The sequence below is a fragment of the Bos mutus genome, chromosome 18, assembly GCF_027580195.1.
Source record: "Bos mutus isolate GX-2022 chromosome 18, NWIPB_WYAK_1.1, whole genome shotgun sequence".
NCBI classification, from domain to species: Eukaryota; Metazoa; Chordata; class Mammalia; order Artiodactyla; family Bovidae; genus Bos; species Bos mutus.
In genome coordinates this window covers 19454998-19472836 of record NC_091634.1, presented here as the reverse complement: position 1 = coordinate 19472836, position 17839 = coordinate 19454998, and the positions used below count along the sequence as shown (strand labels likewise).

General features: G+C 47.7%; 2 protein-coding genes and 1 non-coding gene across 4 annotated transcripts in view; 2 read left to right on the top strand and 1 right to left on the bottom strand.

The window, feature by feature from the left end:
• Positions 1-9521, bottom strand: part of ANKRD27 (ankyrin repeat domain 27) — a 60802-nt gene extending 51281 nt beyond the window's left edge. Inside the window, exon 1 of one of the 2 annotated variants that reach the window (XM_070388013.1) lies at positions 9387-9521. The gene's annotated coding sequence lies outside the window, so the exon portion shown is untranslated. The other variant, XM_005897754.3, reaches the window with a different exon arrangement.
• A 629-nt stretch (positions 9522-10150) lies between these two features.
• RGS9BP (regulator of G protein signaling 9 binding protein) lies at positions 10151-14672 on the top strand. The gene has a single exon (XM_070386842.1). The coding sequence runs from the start codon at positions 10538-10540 to the stop codon at positions 11249-11251; it is 714 nt and encodes a 237-aa protein (XP_070242943.1). The 5' UTR covers positions 10151-10537; the 3' UTR covers positions 11252-14672.
• On the top strand, positions 13306-13498 carry LOC138991889 (U2 spliceosomal RNA). Its single transcript, XR_011467785.1, has one exon. It is a non-coding gene; the product is annotated as a U2 spliceosomal RNA (small nuclear RNA).
• Positions 14673-17839: the final 3167 nt, after the last annotated feature.

The following is a 17839-nucleotide window of genomic DNA, read 5'->3' as shown; positions in this document are numbered from 1 at the left end:
AGTTGAACTTGTCCATCTTTGCCTTACTGGTCAGTGGTCTTGGGAGCTAAGGAAATCTTATCATCTTGGCATGCCCCCTTGTAAATTTCACCATTCCCTCTATGAGAAGGTGGAGTCTATTTCCCCATCTCTCAAATTTGAGCCACCCCTGTGGTTTGCTTTAACCAACCACACACACAGAATTGATGTTCTGTGATTCTGAGTGTCAGCCTCAAGAGACCTTGCAGATTTCACTTTCATTCATTTGGTACCACGTGATCACCATGCAATAGAGAAGCCCATGGGACGAAAGCCCATGGAGGGAGAGAGAGGTGGTCCAGTGGGCATAGCCAGCCCACTGGCTGAGTGCAACCACACAAGTGAGCACAGGTGAGACCAGCAGAAGACCCACCTTGCTAGTTCCTTGTAAGGAACAACAAACTGTAGCAGTTGTGAGTCACGAATCTGGGGGCTGGCTGGTTATGCAGCAAAGGCTACCTGAAACCACATCCTTTCCAACTTCAAGGCCACAAAAATAGTCCCTGTAATTTCCAAGACTCTTAAAGTTTATCATTTTTTGGAATTTAATTCATCTTTATTTTTATATATGCTATAAATTGGGCATTTAAATTTTTTCTGAAGGTAATCTTAGTTTGGTCAGGGTCTTATAACAAAATACAATAGACTGAGGGGGCTTAAACAACAAGCATTTTATTTCTTACAGTTCTGGAGGCTGGGGGTCAAAAATCAAGGTGCTAGTATAGTAGATCTGGTTCTTGGTGAGGGTCCACGTCTTGGACTGTATGGGTTGGCCACCTTCTTACTATATCCTCACATGGTAGAGAAAGAGTTCTCCTTATCACTTCTGCCTTTTATAAGGCCACTAATCCCATCATGAGGGCCCCACCTTTATGGCCTAACCTAATCCCAATTAGATCTCAAAGCTCCATCTCCAAATACCATCACATTTAGGATTAGGGATTCAACATATGAATTTGGGCTGGCTCGGGGGGCGGGGGGTGTGGAACAGGGGGAGACAAACATTCAGTCCACAGCATAAGCCAACTGTTCCATATATTGTATCCCTTTCACACCAGCTGATAATGTTACCTTTCTCAAATTCCAACTTCCCATGTATGTTTGCCCTATTTCTGGGCTTTAGTCTGTTTCAATGGTCTTGACCAGTGCCATCCAACAGATTTATGTGAGAAATGTAATTGTATATACATTATGCATAATTACATATATTATTTAAAATTTTCTAGTAGTCATATTTTAAAAAGTGAAATTAATTTTAATTATATATTTTATTTAATATGCTGCTGCTGCTGCTGCTAAGTCGCTTCAGTCGTGTCCGACTCTGTGCGACCCCATAGACGGCAGCCCACCAGGCTCCCCTGTCCCTGGGATTCTCCAGGCAAGAACACTGGAGTGGGTTGCCATGTCCTTCTCCAATGCATGAAAGTGAAAAGTCAAAGTGAAGTAGCTCAGTCATGTCCGATCCTCAGCAACCCCATGGACTGCAGCCTTCCAGGCTCCTCCGTCCATGGGATCTTCCAGGCAAGACTACTGGAATGGGGTGCCATTTAATATAGGTACAATATATTTCCAACATGTGAACAATGCTTTAAAATTATTGACATATTTCACATTCTTTTTACGTCTATGGAGTCTTCAAAATCTGATGTGTATTCTGCTCAATTCATACTAGCCTCATTTCAAATACTTAATATCCACATGTAGCTAGTGGCAATTACTTTAGGAAAGGATCAGACCACATGAATTTACATAACCATGGCTTCATCATAAGCCTTGACATCTCATACAGGAAGACTTCTCCCCCTGTTCTCCAAAGTTGTTTGGTTATACCTAATTCTTTACAATATCACATGAACTAGAGTCAGTCTATCAATTCCATGAGATTTCTATTGGGATTTTTATTGTAACCACTAAATTTACAGACTAGAGAGTCAACATCTTTATAATAATGAATCATTCTCCATGAGCATGGTATGTCTTTCTACCTTCATCCTCTTTTATGTCTGCTAATTAAATTTTCTCCATTTGATCACAGATCATGGACATCCCTGGTGGTCCACTGGTTAGGAATCCACCTGCAGAGGATGTGGATTTGCTATCTGGTCCAGGCAGATTCCACAGGCCACAGGGCAACTAAGCCCGAGCTCCACAACTACTGAGCCTGTGCTCTAGAGCTCACAAGCAGCAATTACTGAGCCTGTGTGCCACCCGTACCAAAGCCTGCACACTCCAGGGCCTGTGCACTGCAACAAGAGAAGCCACCACAGTGAGAAGCCCATGCACCACAATGAAAGAGGACCCCCACTCACCGCAACTAGAGAGAGCCTGTGCACAGCAATGAAGACACGGAGCAGCCAAAATTTAATTTTTTTAAAAAGATCATAGATCATGTATAACTTTTATTAGACATTATATATATATTCTGTATAGATTTGCTCCTATTGTGAGTGGGGCTTCCAATTCACCTGGTCTACTCCCCTTACCATGTATCAGCACGGTTTTTAACTGAAGTATGAGACGGGAATACGAAAAATGGGCACAGAAAAGGAATCAGAGTTTTAGCCATGTCATTTCACCTCTCTGAGCCGCCATCTCAGTTTGAACAATGGAGAAAATGAATACTTGTCTTATGAGATTTCCATTTACATGTTACCTTCACTATTCTTGCCACTCTACACACCAATGTACGGTCACTTTCTGCCAGCCCACATGGTGCTTTCGTGAGAATTACAAAAAGGCAGCCCATCTTCCCCGTAGGTACAGCCCTGTGCCAGAGCACATGGCTTAGTAAGCAGCTCATAGGCTACACACCAGCCTAGTTGGCCAACACCTCTTCTCCCCCAGGGCAGGACACTTGTGCAATATATAAGCTGCACAGTTGTACACAATGGCTCTATTGTTAATGTTTGACATTTTCCTTTAAACATCTACTCCCATTTAAAATTTATTTTTAAAAGAACCCTTATCACTACTTTAAATGGGAAACCAGCATCACTTCCCATTCAGATAATCTTATAATTAAAAATGATAAAGCCAATTGACATTATTTAAAACCTGGCTAGATACCACTGCCTGCCAAAGGTTCTTTGAGCCTCTTCTTTTCATTAAAAAGAGAAAAGTAGCAACAGTAAAGGGCATCAAGTAATCTTATCCTTGATACAATCAGATGAATGAAATATAAGTGAAAAACTGAATTACTTTCTCATTATGTAACAGTATTCTAAAACGCCTCTTTGGGGAAACACTAGAAACAGTATGCCTAAGTGCATTATGAATTCCATCCCTAAAGTCTAATGTTAAAAACAGCCACCATTTATTTGAAAGCATCCTTGGTCTAGACACTGTGATAACTTCTACACATTCTCATCCCATTTGAATGCTCACAATAAGTATAGGTAACTAAATACAACTAATGCTCACAATAACCACAGGTATCATTTGCCCCATGCTGCAGATGAAGAAACTGAGGGTCAGCTGTCCAACTCGAGGTTAGGTGGATGTCAGAATTTATTCTAACACTCATCCCTTTAACCACTGCATTCATCATGTAAAAATAATTATGCCTAGGGGTTACAGCACACAAGCCACGGAGGCACAGACTCCACACTACATTTCCCTTATAGAAGTCCCCGTGACAGACAGCCAAACAGGCTCCGCATCAGATCCCCTCGGTCTGGTCCAGGCTGGGCTGTCTTGGCTGCAGGCCCTCCTGAGGACTGCCTGAAGAAGTCCCCTGAGCTCCCTGCAAATCCTCTTAGGGAGAAGAGCCTAGCATGAAAATGGCTACATATAATCCCTTCGCAGGCCCCAGCTCTGCAACCATTTAGGTATTTGAATCGTTGAAGGCAACCATTACTGGAGCACAGATAATCCTTTTATGAGTCCCTACCAGAAGAACTGGATAATATAATTTGGCTGGGGCACAGTCATAAGAAAACAAAGTTCTGTGCTGGTTCCAGACACAGCCGGTTCTACACGGCGGAGCACAAAAGTAAAGATGCCTTAGATAAAAACCACATGAGAAACAGGATGAGACAAGGTCAGACTAAAACTGAGAAGGGACACTCCTGCTCAACAGCCAGACAGGATGCTGGCAGAACACCAACACCCGCGCCCACGAGACAGACCTGACAAAGGTGGGCTCTGATGGAGGAGCGAGCCACCTCACTGGGAAGCAAGAAGACTTAGAAACAAGACAGTGCCAGGCAAGGTAAGGAGAAAGGAGTACCAGGGATGGGGTTGGGCTAGGGCGTGTGGGAGGCCTCCTTGGCAGGGACCATGGTGGGGCCAAAGCCATCAGGAGGCAGGAGCACATTCCTGGGGAGCACAGGAATAAACTCAAGGATAAACTCGGCTTGACTAGCTGTGAACATGAGCTCTGAGAAATAATAAGAATCCAGACAGGGCAGGTCAGAGAGGGGCAGCAAGGGAAGGGCCCTGAATGTCACGTCAAAACGCTGGGTTTAAATGCATGAACTGTGAACACAAAAGACTCTCCGCACCCACTGCTGGTGAATGGGATGGAGCTGGCTGTTTTTCAGTCCAAGTCATACGCCTGCTCTTGGACATCAGTCTCTGGTTGCCAATGACTGAATCCCGTCCAGCAGTAGGGATACAGAGAGCTCTGTCCTGCTCTGTTCTTGACCTTTCTGTCCCAGTGTTAAAAATAGGTAATAATCAGGGGCTTCCCTGGTGGTCTAGAGTCTAAGGCTCTGCTCTCTCAATGGAGGGGGCCCAGGTTACATCCCCGGTCGGGAAGCTAGTAATAGCTCCCACACAGCACAACTAAAAATCCTGCACGCCACAGCAAAGACAGAAGATCCTGTGTGCCACAACTAAGACTTGGCACAGCCAAATAAATAAATAAAAATACTGATATGTAATAATGCTTAATGCCAGAGCTGAATTCTTATACAGGGGTATGTGCTTTAAAATAATCTGACAAGTTTACTTGCAAGAATTGGTTTTGTATTTTAAAATCACATGTGAGGGAAAGAGGTGTGAAACCTCATTTAAACTCCTTAAAAACACACACACACACACAATTCCACTCTTTCTTAAGTGCAAATGATGAAATGATTTACAGAAACCCCCCCCCCAAAAAAAAGAAAACCCAGTGAAATTAGTCAGAGGTACCAAATACCCTTGCACATGAATTATTTGAGGTTATTTTGAAAAGGAGAGTCAAGCGAGGCCTCAGACCACTGCTGGGCATTTTAGGAGGTGGTGTGCACACCCGTGGTTTTGTGGTCTTCAACCGTCCTGCCAGCCCGGATGAGTCTGTGTTGTCGGGGACCATCTGGTGATAGTGTGCAGCCTGGCTCAGCAGAAGCCAGCCCAGGAAAGTCTGCACCTCCCAGAGAAGCACTCCCTGCCGAAATCTCACTGCTGTGGCCGCTCCTGCTCACCCCCAGGGCCCTGACCATAGACTCTGACCAGGCGTATTTTCCAACTGATGAGCAATATTCTCCAGCAGGCTTAATGTGTCTCTGAAGGAAAAGGCAGAAAGGGAAAACTTCCTATGCATCTCTGCTTAATACCACATGGAAGCAGTTTGATGATGTAACATGTGGTATTACAGCCACTCGTGTCCTTCTGTAATGTCTACAGCTCCTGTCCATAGGCTTCTCAAAGCACTTTGAAGCCTGGCTGCCTGGCTCCCTGCAGACATGCAGTAACCGCTGGTCCAGTTCAACAAAATGACAGCGAGGTGTTAGAGGAAGATCAAGCTCCCAGGGAGGGATTATCTCTCCCAGGAGCTGGAAATCCACCACCCGCATGCAGGGGAGGATGAGGGGCTGGTCCTGCAAGTATCCGCAAAAAGCCAAAACCAAATGTGCTCAGAGCAGGCTAAGCACAGAGCTGGCTGGAATGTGGAGCCTCACAGTAGGAGAGAAGGCCTCAGGGCTGGAAGAGGGCTGGAAGCAGGGAAGTTTGGAGGAATACAACTACCCCTTAGAAAGCCACTCCACACCCTGTTCCTGGAAATGCAGGGGAGCCACCAGCACCAAACTCCCTCGGGCTGGAGGGCAGGAGCACCACGGACCACTTCTCAGCGCTCTCTTGGACGTGGAAGCAGCCTCAGGGCAACTCTTTGGGTCTGAACCCTTTCTAGATCTGGTATCTAGCATCATGTGGTCACATTCCCCTGCTCCTCTAGGGAAGGAGGAAGTTACTGGACACCAACCTAACCCTGCTGCTGCTGTTGCTAAGTCGCTTCAGTCGTGTCTGACTCTGTGCGACCCCATAGACGGTAGCCTACCAGGCTCCCCCGTCCCTGGGATTCTCCAGGCAAGAACACTGGAGTGGGTTGCCATTTCCTTCTCCAATGCATGAAAGTGAAAAGCGAAAGGGAAGTCGCTCAGTCGTGTCTGACTCCTAGCGATCCCATGGACTGCAGCCCACCAGGCTCCTCCATCCATGGGATTTTCCAGGCAAGAGTACTGGAGTGGGGTGCCATTGCCTTCTCCTAACCCTGGCACTTCATAAACAGAAGGAGAGCCCTGACTCAAACACTAACAGTGGTGTCCCTGGTGATCCAGTGGTTAAGACATTGTCTTCCAATGCAGGGGGTGCAGGTTCGATCCCTGGCTGGGGAGCTAAGATACCACATGCCTCAGGGCCAAAAAAAAAAAAAATCAAAAACACAAAACAGAAGCAATATTGTAACAAATTCAATAAAGACTTTAAAAACTGTCTGAGGAGGAGACAGATGGGCTCCAGGCTAAGCATTTACAACTGGCCTCCTATTCATACCTCCTAGGGTGGGAAGAAGATGAGCTCCAGGCCTGACATTCATCACCAGCCCCCCGTTTATATTTCCTGAAGCAAGAGACAAACAGGCTCCAGGACAACAAATTTATGACCAGATTCCTGTCTATATTGTGAGATCTACACCTCGATATAAAAACCAGCAACAGGAATCGGGTAAATAACCAGACATTGGGCATTTTTATGGCAGGGGCAGAGTGAGACTAAATCCTGTTAAAAGATCAGGTATTTCCCATCTTTAGGCCAAGGGAGACATTTCACATGTGCAGAAAGGCTCCTTGCGGGTCAAAAAGGAGGGGGCACCACCCCATAACATGTGATGTTAAGGGCATCCCACAGGCCTCTGGGCCAGAATCCATCCTGGAAAAAAGTTCTGCACACATGTTGAGGAGGGTCCTAGGGCAGGTCAGGTGTGGAAAAAGAAACCAGATAATTGGCTAAAGGTAAACAAAGACCTGGAAGAACTGTCCTGTGCTCGCTTCAGCAACACAGATACTACAGATACTAAAATTGGAAGAACTGTCCTATTAAATGACAATCGCCTCTGTTCTGTGCCCCTCCTCACGAGGGGGGATGTCCACACCCTTCCTCTCTGGGTGTGCATCTCTGTCTTGTTTCTGTCTTAACTAAACAGCTTCTCTGTGCTTTCTCCCACTTGTTATGCTTTGTCTCTAGTAGTAAACTTTGTACCTGCATTTACATTTTTGGCTCCTAGAGAAATGAATTTTTCACTGGGGGCAGAGGTCCAGGGAAAAATGGCTTCCAACCTCTAGCGCTTACCGTTCTGGTGGCTAGGATTCCTGGTTTTCATCCAGGCTATCCAGATTCGATTCCTGGCTAGGAAATCAAGATCTCATTTTGTGCCACCGCTTACTGCTGCCTGGCCAAGATCAGATCCACATTGGAAAAATAAAAGACCTGACAGGCCGACATGTGTAGAACAAAACCCCAGCGCCTGCCCTCATGAGAGCAACACAGTCCAAGAGCCACAAGGAGGCACAGTGAAGACCTGGAGCCCAGGCCCCAGGCAAACACCACTGCTGCCCTCCCAGCAGTGCTGCCAGAAGGGATTATCGCAGGTGACAAGGCCAGGTGAGGAGAACTCACCGCGGATGTCCACTCAGCTTCAGGGGCCCGTCTGCTTTTCTGCCACTAGGACTTGTGAGACCTATCTGTTTCTGATCCCATCTTGCATTCCCCCCCACCCCCCCAGGCCTTCAGGCCCTGACCTCTGATGCACCGCAAACCCGTCCACCTGAAAGACAGGATCTTTCCAACACTGAGCCCTGTGCGGGACTACTCCACTCCCTATCAGATGCACTCTCAACTTCTCTGCTTGGCATGGAGGCCCTCTTATTCCTGGCCTCTTGCCCACCTCTGCAGCTTCATCTCCTTCTGCTGTCCACAAAGCTCCCAGAAGAGATGGGCTCTCCTCCCTTCTACCCATTTTATCCTAAAAACTACTCTTCCTCTGTCAAGGCCCCATTTGGCCCATAAGTGGCTGAGATGGCCAAGGGCCACAGTATCACCACTGAGACAACCAATTAAAGGACAGACTGCTGCGTGAGAGGCCCCTGAACCCAGCGCTCTGGACGGGGTTGGGGGCGGGGCCGACTGCCTCAATGCCAAACCTGGCAAGGTGCCTGGAAATGTAAATATCCTGCTAACATCTGCTGCTCCTCTCTAGGGCTGGTGGAAGGGTGCAATCAAAATAGGGGTCTCTCTTCCGGAAACCCACAAAACTTGGAAAATTCCAGCACAAGGCAAACTAGGAGTCCCCTACAGTTTCGTCTGCGCCTCATTCCCTGAATGTCCTAAATCCTCAAAGAAGACGCCCCACTTGCTCCCGGTGGCCCTGCACGACCGCAAGCGCCCACGTCCCCAGCACCTCCAGGGGCGGCCAGAGCCGCACGGCCTTGCTCACGCGCCAATGGGCAGTCCATTTTCAACGAAAAGAACTGAACAGACTCAGAATCCAGAACACCGTTTGGTGCTTCATAGTTTTCCCGGGGTAATCTTAACCCAGCTGGAAGAGGAGACCCCCGCCCCATGAGAGGCAGGCTAGCAGGGATTCCCTCCTCTCCTTCCAGCTCCTCCATCACCACGGGGACCACGACAGCCCGGCTCGAGGATCCGCACCCCTATCCACAGCCTCCCATCCACAGCCTCCCCTCCACCCGCCCCGCCAGGCCTCCCTTAAACCCCAGAAGCCACCCAGCCCGTGATCGACGGCCCTGCCTATTATTGCCCCCAAGTCTGAGCTCCCGGGATCCCAGACTGCTAACCTGTCCTGATGCCGCGGGGGTCAGAGGGCTCACTCTTCGCCAACCCCACCCCTCGACCCGCAAACACACACGAGGGGCAGAGCGAGCCAGGCTGCGGACGGGAGCTGGAGAGCACGGGCGCGGCAGTCCACTCCGCGATGGGTCCAGGCCTCGGGGGCCTCCCAGGGACAGCCAGCCCAGCTTGGGGCGCCGGCCGAGGAAAGAGCCCCTCCCCCTTCTCCGCTCCGAGGCCCCGCCCGGCCTCTGGGCCCAGAGACGCAGCCGTCCCGAGGGAACGGAGGCGCGGGAGGAGACAGGAGAGAGGACACTTACTTAAAAGGCTACATAGTTTCACTCCCCGCCCTTCCAGGAGTGGCGCCGATACCTCCCGGCCCCTCGATAAAGACCTCAGGGCCCACCACCCCAACGCGGCAGAACTGCTGCACCGCCCACCCCCGTTGGGCGGAGTCGCACCCCAGGACTCGGGTCAGTCCAATGAGAAGCTGTCTTTATTCAGAGTGACGCGTGCGCAGAGCAATCATTGAGCCCGCCCAGCCAGGGGTGGGGCTCAGGCGGCGTGCAACACTTCCTATTCAGACTGGACCAGCCCAGAGCCATCGACTGCGCCTGCCTGGAACAGGAGGGGGCGGGGCCGAAAAACAAGTCTGACACAAGGGGTGGAGTCCAAGCCCTGTTGCTGGAAAGCGGGCTGGACTAGGATGGGGAGATACGGCAGCCTTTCCGCCCCGAAGATTGCCCTTTACTACTCGGTTTGGAGGACAGGGGTGTCCAGTCCTACGAAGCATACTACTTCCGTCGCTGGCTGGGTCTAAGAGTCAGAGCCCCTGGGTTGTAGCCCCATCACTTACATGCACGTGGCGTGATCTTTATCCTCCTCCCCCCTTTTAAATCTGAGCCTCAGTTTCCCCTTCTCAAAAACAGAGGAGGGTTGGATCTGCTGAGCGCTAATATTCCAGACTGTAATGGGGTGCAGAGGAGGGGGAGATGGGGGACCTGCACGTGACCTCCCCGCTCAGGGCCCCGCCTATGCCTGGTCCAGGGGATGGGAGCGCCCAGCGAGGAAGGGCGGGGGTGGGCGGATCTAAGAAACCCGACCCCGCCGCCCTTAAGGCGCTCGGAGCGAGCGGCTCAGCGGCCCGCTAGCCCTGGCGACGGCACGGGAGGAGGATGGGGACCTCAACACGGGCTTCGCAGGTGCTACCGTGGAGGCGAGAGCTGCGCAGAGATTCGGCGTGTGACTAGGAGCGCACCTGGGGAGGATGGATGAGGGAATGGCAAACCGGGTCAGCGGAAGCGCATGTTGTGGACCCTGAGCAGCGGTAGCGCCAAGCTCCTCTCAGGCCATGAGGAGTGCTCGGACCGTCCGGCCGGGGAACGCCGTCGAGGCTGGCTGCATCCTGCTGCGCTGAGTGGGTGAAGGTGAGAGGGGCGCAGGCGGCCGGGGTGCGCGGGAGAGCAGCGCCATGGCGAAGGAGGAGTGCAAAGCGCTACTGGACGCGCTTAATAAGGCGACCGCATGCTACCATCACCTGGTGCTGACCATCGGCGGCTCCGCAGACTCGCAGAACCTGCGAGAGGAGCTGCAGAAGACGCGCCAGAAGGCGCAGGAGCTGGCGGTGGCCATCCGCGTCCGGCTGACAGCCCCGCTGCGCGACCGGAGCCTGGGCGCCGAGGAGCGCGCCGAATTCGAGCGCCTCTGGGTGGCCTTCTCCGGCTGCCTGGACCTGTTGGAAGCCGACATGCGGCGTGCACTGGCCCTGAGCACTGAGTTTCCGCTGCAGGAGCCTCGGCGGCCACTGGTGCGCACGGGGGTGGAAGGCGGCGCGACCGGCGTAGCGGCGCGCGCCCTGAGCGTCCGCAGCCTGCGGCACGAGGCGCATCGCGACTTCGACGTGGAAGACCTGCACCAGCTGGAGCGGGAGATCCTTCAGGTGGGCGAAATGATCCAGGATATGGAGATGAAGGTCAACGTGCCCCGCTGGACGGTGCAGGCCCGGCAGGCGGCAGGTGCCGAGCTCCTGTCCAGCGCCAGTGCCGGCGTCTCCTCGGTGGGCGGCGTGTCGGTAGAACAGCGCACTGGGCCCTGCGACCTGAGCAAGGCCAAGGCCGCCACCATCTTCAGCGCCGTGCTGCTGGCGGCTGTGGCCTTGGCGGTGTGCGTGGCGAAGCTGAGCTGACCCGTACCTGACGGGCCCCCGCCTCCACCAACCCCTCTCGGGAGACACCCCTGGAGAACGTCTGCAACCGCCTGGACTAGGGATGGGAATGGGATCTGGCATGTTTAAGGGGAGCGGTTCTAAAGCACAGTGTGTGTAACGTGTATGTTTGTACGCGTGTTTCAAGCACACATCTGCCTGGGCAGAACGTGGCTTCCCTCTTGCTGGCCCGGGAGGAGTTAATTTTGCGCGGGCCACCAGGGCATTATCGCTAATGTATGCAAGAGCTTTATCCCCTATTAATAGAAAACCGTTCTCGGTGACCTGAGATTCCTCCCAGTTAATACGTTACCGCCTGTGCTGCTGGGGCGTGTTTACACTGAGGCTGAGCTTGGTGCCCCAGCCCCTGCGGGTGATTCCCATTCTCGGAGAGAGGCAGTTTGGAAAGAGGATGGGGTGAAATGAAGTGTGAGGTGAGGGCTATGTTTTGTGTTTGTGTGTGTTGGTTTTGTTTCCTGGAACAAGAAAGCAAATGGTAATGAGATGTGAGCAGTTTTATAACCTTCATCCTTTGGGGCCTAAGCGTAGGAGAGTGTGCGTTCTTATAGGGAGGATTACACACTTCTGCACCTGCTTGCCTACTGAAAATGACTCCCTGGGTGGGACACAAGCTTTGGGAAGGGACGCAGTCTGTCCATACAAGCACTTTCTCCTTGACTGGGGCTTATTTTTGTTCCAGAACTAGACCAGAGTTTTTGATCCTCCTTTGGGGGAGGGCTGGGGAATCCTCTTTGGAGCTCTTAATCCTAACTATCCCTTGGAATTTGCTTGCTAGCCAGTAGGAGACCTGGCTTTGGAGGGAGTTGCACAACTCCCTGACCTGGACACCCCCTGAGAGGGTCAAGTGACATCATTGGGCACAGAGGTTTTGAGCCAATCAGCCCTGAGACTGGGTTAGAACGTAACAGCTTTAACTCCAAAGTTAAGGAGCTTTTTTTAAAAAAAAAACTTCCGTTTAAAAAAATCGTATGACCACATTGTGTACTATCAAAGCTGATTTTTTGTAAAAGACATTTGGCCACGAATTCATACAGTTGCCAATGAATCGTTACATGATGTCTTTACTTAAATATTTAGATTGCTAAACAAACATCTCCATTTATTTTGAAAATCTGTCTTCTTAAGGCAGGAGATCATAGCATAAACTACTGGAACCACAGGTGTAGATGACAGAAGTTAAGTGGCCCTAGCCTCTTTGTGGCAATAAATAAGGAAATGTGGAAAACACACTAGGTCCCAGGCTGGAATTTGCCTGAGCGGTGCCACCAACTCCCCACCTGTGGTTCAGAGAGAGCGTTACTGGGGAAGAACGGCTGAGAAAACAGATGCATTTAACTCTATAGATAATTTGGAATAAAACCCAGAGACTGATTTGGCTGAAAAGTGAAAAGAATTTTTTTCTCTCTCTCTTTTTCACCCCAGAAGGGAGAAAGGGGACCGGGGGGAGGGAATGGGTAGTGTTTCACAGGGCAGTTTGAAGGGCCAAGGGTCAAAAGTAAATATCAGTCCCAAGAGCTCAGTCCTACGGACCACCCTCCCAGCCTCGCTCACCCAGTCCCACTCCTCAACACACAGATAGTTAAACCACAGGACCTGTTTGTGTGTTTCTGTGATAATGATTTTAAAAGATCCACAAAATCTTAAGCTGATTAAGAGTTCTGCAACAATAACTAATAAAAGGAACTCCTTCTGCTTCATCCAGTCTGGGTGAATCTGAATTGGGCCATGTCAGTTTCTTTTTACACCTGCCTTCCCAGGATAACTTCAGAAATGACATAGGAAGTTTTCTAACTCCCCTCTTTCTCATCCACCTGGGATAAAGCATGGACTCTCTCACCTCATGTCTCTCAGGCTGGGGCATATTGTGACCCAGTGTTGGAAAATATCCCTAAAAACCAAGCCCTAAATATATTCTTTGATCTATAAAATTGTGACTCTTTGTTCTTTTGAAGGTGTTTTTGTTCATGATTCATCAGAATCTGTTATAGAAACAGCCCGTTAGAAACTGTGTAGTCATCACTTCTCAGCCTTTTGGCTAAGATCAAGTGTAGAAGTTGTGTAATCCATAGAGGGCAATTGGAACAAGCGAATGTCTTTATTTTCACTCTTTCCATCCACTTGACAGATCCTTGAGTATTTACTTACACGTGCAATCAGATGTGTACCTGGTTCTGAGAATCCACTGCTCCCTGAAATCAGTGATAAAGTACTGTACACACACCGGAAAAGCTGAATTAGAATGAAGGTATTTATCCTGTGGCTCTGTTAACCTAAACACCTCTTTGTTAAATATTCATAATATTTGGCATTATTTGGGGTTATAACATTGCCTAATAGAACTTTTTGCTCTATGATGAGAGCAAAATCACCTTCTGCTTGAGCAATAGGCTGCTCTATAACAATATCTCCCTGATCTCATTTCTCTGTATCATTCAAGAGGTTGTTTTCTGGTAGAAGCCTGATTTAATTTAGAGGTTGGATATCAAAGTCATTAATTTTCTTAAAACATTTGGTATGATCTTATACCATGATACAAGTGATTAAAAAATTACAAATATTTAATAAAGTGTATATAGGGTATAGTCAGTGTTAGAGTCAACTTTCCTAAATTAAAGGTACAAGTGAAAGGATAGGTCTTTACCTCAAAAATTAAGTGCTATTATATTGATAAATCTATCGTATGTTGAATACGTGTAAGATAAAATATACCTGGCTTCTCTTTTGGGAAAATAGCACAGCTTTATCTGATACTGATATGACAAGAACTCATAATGTCAAGACACTTATCCCGAGAACTTTAAGCTCTTCCTATTAGAAAAAAAGAACAGAAAATGTTTATAGAAGGAAAAATGCCTGGCAAATTCTTTTTTATGTACTCTAAGAATGTATGCTTTTAAATGCCACAAGGGAAAATATTTTTGGCAAGTCAAATTAGAGCATAAAATTAATGATTTGCCTAAGGTTTACAGTAAGCTACATAAGAGATGCATGATGTCCAATGACTGAAAAGCAGTTTGGGTTGAAGAGAGTTCCAGGTTGCATGAGAACCCTAATCGTGCTGCATTTTTTTCAACATGCACATTCATACTTTTTTTTTTTTTTAGCTAGACAGTTGATTTTTAGGATGCAGTTCTCTGTTCTGTAATGAGTGTTTGTTAAGGGTGCAAGCCCCAAAGTGCGAGCCTGTAAGGCAGCCTCAGAAATAGAAGTGCTATAGGACTGACTTCTGTATTCCTTCGGGGAGTGCCTCCTCCTACAAGGCCAGACCAGTTGCAGTGGGCAGGGCTCTGCCTTTCTCTCCAAGTACCTCAGACAAGTCACTGACTTCCCTGTGTCTCCCTTCCCTCATCTGTGAAATTGGAGGGTCCTGACTGGTGAACTCAAAAACATTTAACAGGATGCAGTTAGACAGGGAAGAGTTCTTTTGTTTGGGGCTTTTTTGGGGGGAGGGGGTGGCGAGGGGTTGTTATTGTTGGTTTTGGTGCATATTGAAATGGAATCTTACAGTTTGTCTAAACTTAGCCTGGTGGTAAACTTCCATATGAATTTTAAAAATCAGAATGAACTAAGCTTACTGTGATTTTAGTCTATCGCACGTGTGTAAAAATGCTACTTATTTATAGTATCTAGATTAGAATTTTTAATTCAGACTCTAAATCCAAAAGGCCTTGTGTTTATTAAACACTTGGTTTTACCCAGCAACCTAAACTGATTCTGGTAACTTATAGATGTGAAATCCCATAGTTTGTCATGGAGTCTTGGAGAATCCTTTTCTGTAACTGCCCTGTACCCTCAGAACTGTAATGGCATTGCCTACCTGACACTGGGAAACTAGCACAGTGTGGCTGGTTTTGTACGTGGCATCAGACACTAGTTGGAAGTAAAAAGCTTCATGTTTGAATGATGCTTCTAACTAAAATGGTTATTAATAATTTAAAGGGGCTTCCCTTGTGGCTCAGCTGGTAAAGAATCCACCTGCAATGCAGGAAGATAACATGCAGCATTCATAACTTTGTTGAAAAAGGCACCCTCAAATGATTCAGCTATCAACTATTATGATATTTTAAGTTATTCTTAATCTTCTTCATGTACATTTAAATTGAAGTGAATTTATACTTCACAGATTTCATTACATAAAGAGATGTTCAGAAGGATGCCAGGATTATAAATCTCCAGGTGTTTTTCTACAATACAATCATACTCTTCTTTTCATGGAAGATGGAATCCAGGAAGAACAGTAGATCTGCATATGAACACTATTTGGCTGTGGTCAACACAGATCAGAGTCATGTTCAAATACTGTTCCTTTAGCTCTTAGGAACTGACCAAAGGTGCAGGAACTGACTACATGCCCTGCATCCATGAGCACAGGATAGATTTATGTAAAAGCATTCCTCTCTTTTATTTACTTATTTTCATTTCACTCCAAAGAGGATTTTGGGTGTTTTCACTGCAGTACTGTGAGATCTTCAGCATCCTTCTTCTCTGGTGTTTGAATTTAGAATATTATAACCTTAAGGCTTATATGACAAATATTAATAAGCCACATGAAAACTCCTGTTGACAAAATAATTTTTAAGAGTCCTTTTAACATGCTGTTGTCAGGAAAGCAATTTTTAAAATACTTTATTTGGTTGGGCTGGGTCTTAGTTGTGGCGTTCAGGATGTGGCATGCAGGATCCTTAATTGCAGCACGCAAACTCTTAATTGCAGCATGTGGGATCTAGTTCCCTCACCAGGGATGGAACTTGGGCCCCCTGCATCAGGAGCATGGACTGGACCAAGTCCCCAGAAAGCAAATTTGAATGTCTTTTGTCTGTAGGTATGTGTCAGGCACATAGAGAAGATCTATGAAGAAATTTACATAAATGAAAATGTTAATGTTTGGTGGGATTATAAATGGTATTTTTTCAATATATTTGTATTTAATATTATATTGTTTTTACAATAAAGTTTGAATGTTCTTATGGTTAGTTATTAAAATATAAATTTTAACAGTTAGGGTCTCAATTTTAATGAGAAATGATTTCAGAACACACACCCCTACCCCACCAGGAACCACAAACAGGCAAAGCAGAACTTTTAGAATCTTACCCACAGGGAATCAGAAGCATGTTTTTTCTTAATTAATTTTAATTGGAGGATAATTACTTTACAATATTGTGGTGGTTTTTGCCATACATGAGTCAGCCGTGGGTGCACACAGAAAATGTATTATGAAGACAATAGCATCAAGGTTAGGAACACTGACTACAGAATCTGGGGTAGCCCTGAATTCCGATCCATTCTTATTGAAGGTGTTCATTAATCTCCCTGACCTCAATTTCCATATCCTTACAACAGGAGTAATAATAGGATATACTTCATGGGGTGGGGTTCCCAGGTGACTCTGGTGAATCCATCTGCCAATGCAGGAGATACAGGCTCAGTCCCTGGGTAGGGAAGATTCCCCTGGAGGAGGAAATGACAACCTATTCCAGTATTATTGCTGGAAAAATCCCATGAACAGAGGAGCCTGGTGGGCTATAGTGCATGGGGTCGCAAAAGAATCGGAGGCGACTAAGTTCGATGATGATGATGACGAAGACTTCATGGGGTATTGACTGTGCTAGGGGGTACTGACTGTGCTGGGGGGTATTGACTGTGCTGGGGGGTACTGACTGTGCTAGGTCTTCGTTGCTGCACGAGCTTTCTCTAGTTGCCCCCGAGCAGGGGCTCCACTTCTTCAGGGCGTGGGCTTCTCATTGCAGTGACTTCTCTTGTTGTGGAGCACAGGCTCTAGGTGCATGGGCTTCAGTATTTGCAGCACTCAGGCTCAGCAGTTGTGGCACAAGGCCTTAGTTGCTCCGAGGCATGTGGGGTCTTCCTGGACCAAGGATCAAACCAGCGTTCCCTGCACTGGCAGGCAGATTCTTAACCACTAGACCAGGGAAGGCCCATAGTCATATTGAGGTAAGATTTTTTTCTGGCACAAGGCTCAATAAATATTGGCTGCCTAAAATGGAATTGGCAGAAAGTGAAGAGGAACTAAAAAGCCTCTTGATGAAGGTGAAAGAGGAGAGTGAAAAAGTTGGCTTAAAACTCAACATTCAGAAAACGAAGATCATGGCATCCGGTCCCATCACTTCATGGGAAATAGATGGGGAAACAGTGGAAACAGTGTCAGACTTTATTTTTTTGGGCTCCAAAATCACTGCAGATGGTGATTGCAGCCGTGAAATTAAAAGACGCTTACTCCTTGGAAGGAAAGTTATGACCAACCCAGATAGCATATTGAAAAGCAGAGACATAACTTTGCCAACAAAGGTCTGTCTAGTCAAGGCTATGGTTTTTCCAGCGGTCATGTATGGATGTGAGAGTTGGACTGTGAAGAAAGCTGAGCACTGAAGAATTGATGCTTTTGAACTGTGGTGTTGGAGAAGACTCTTGAGAGTCCCTTGGACTGCAAGGAGATCCAACCAGTCCATTCTGAAGGAGATCAGCCCTGGGCTTTCTTTGGAAGGAATGATGCTAAAGCTGAAACTCCAGTACTTTGGCCACCTCATGTGA

What these genes read in the sequence shown, in the direction of transcription:
- RGS9BP (XM_070386842.1), top strand. Translation starts at nt 10,538, where the DNA reads ATGGCGAAGGAGGAGTGCAAAGCGCTACTGGACGCGCTTAATAAGGCG.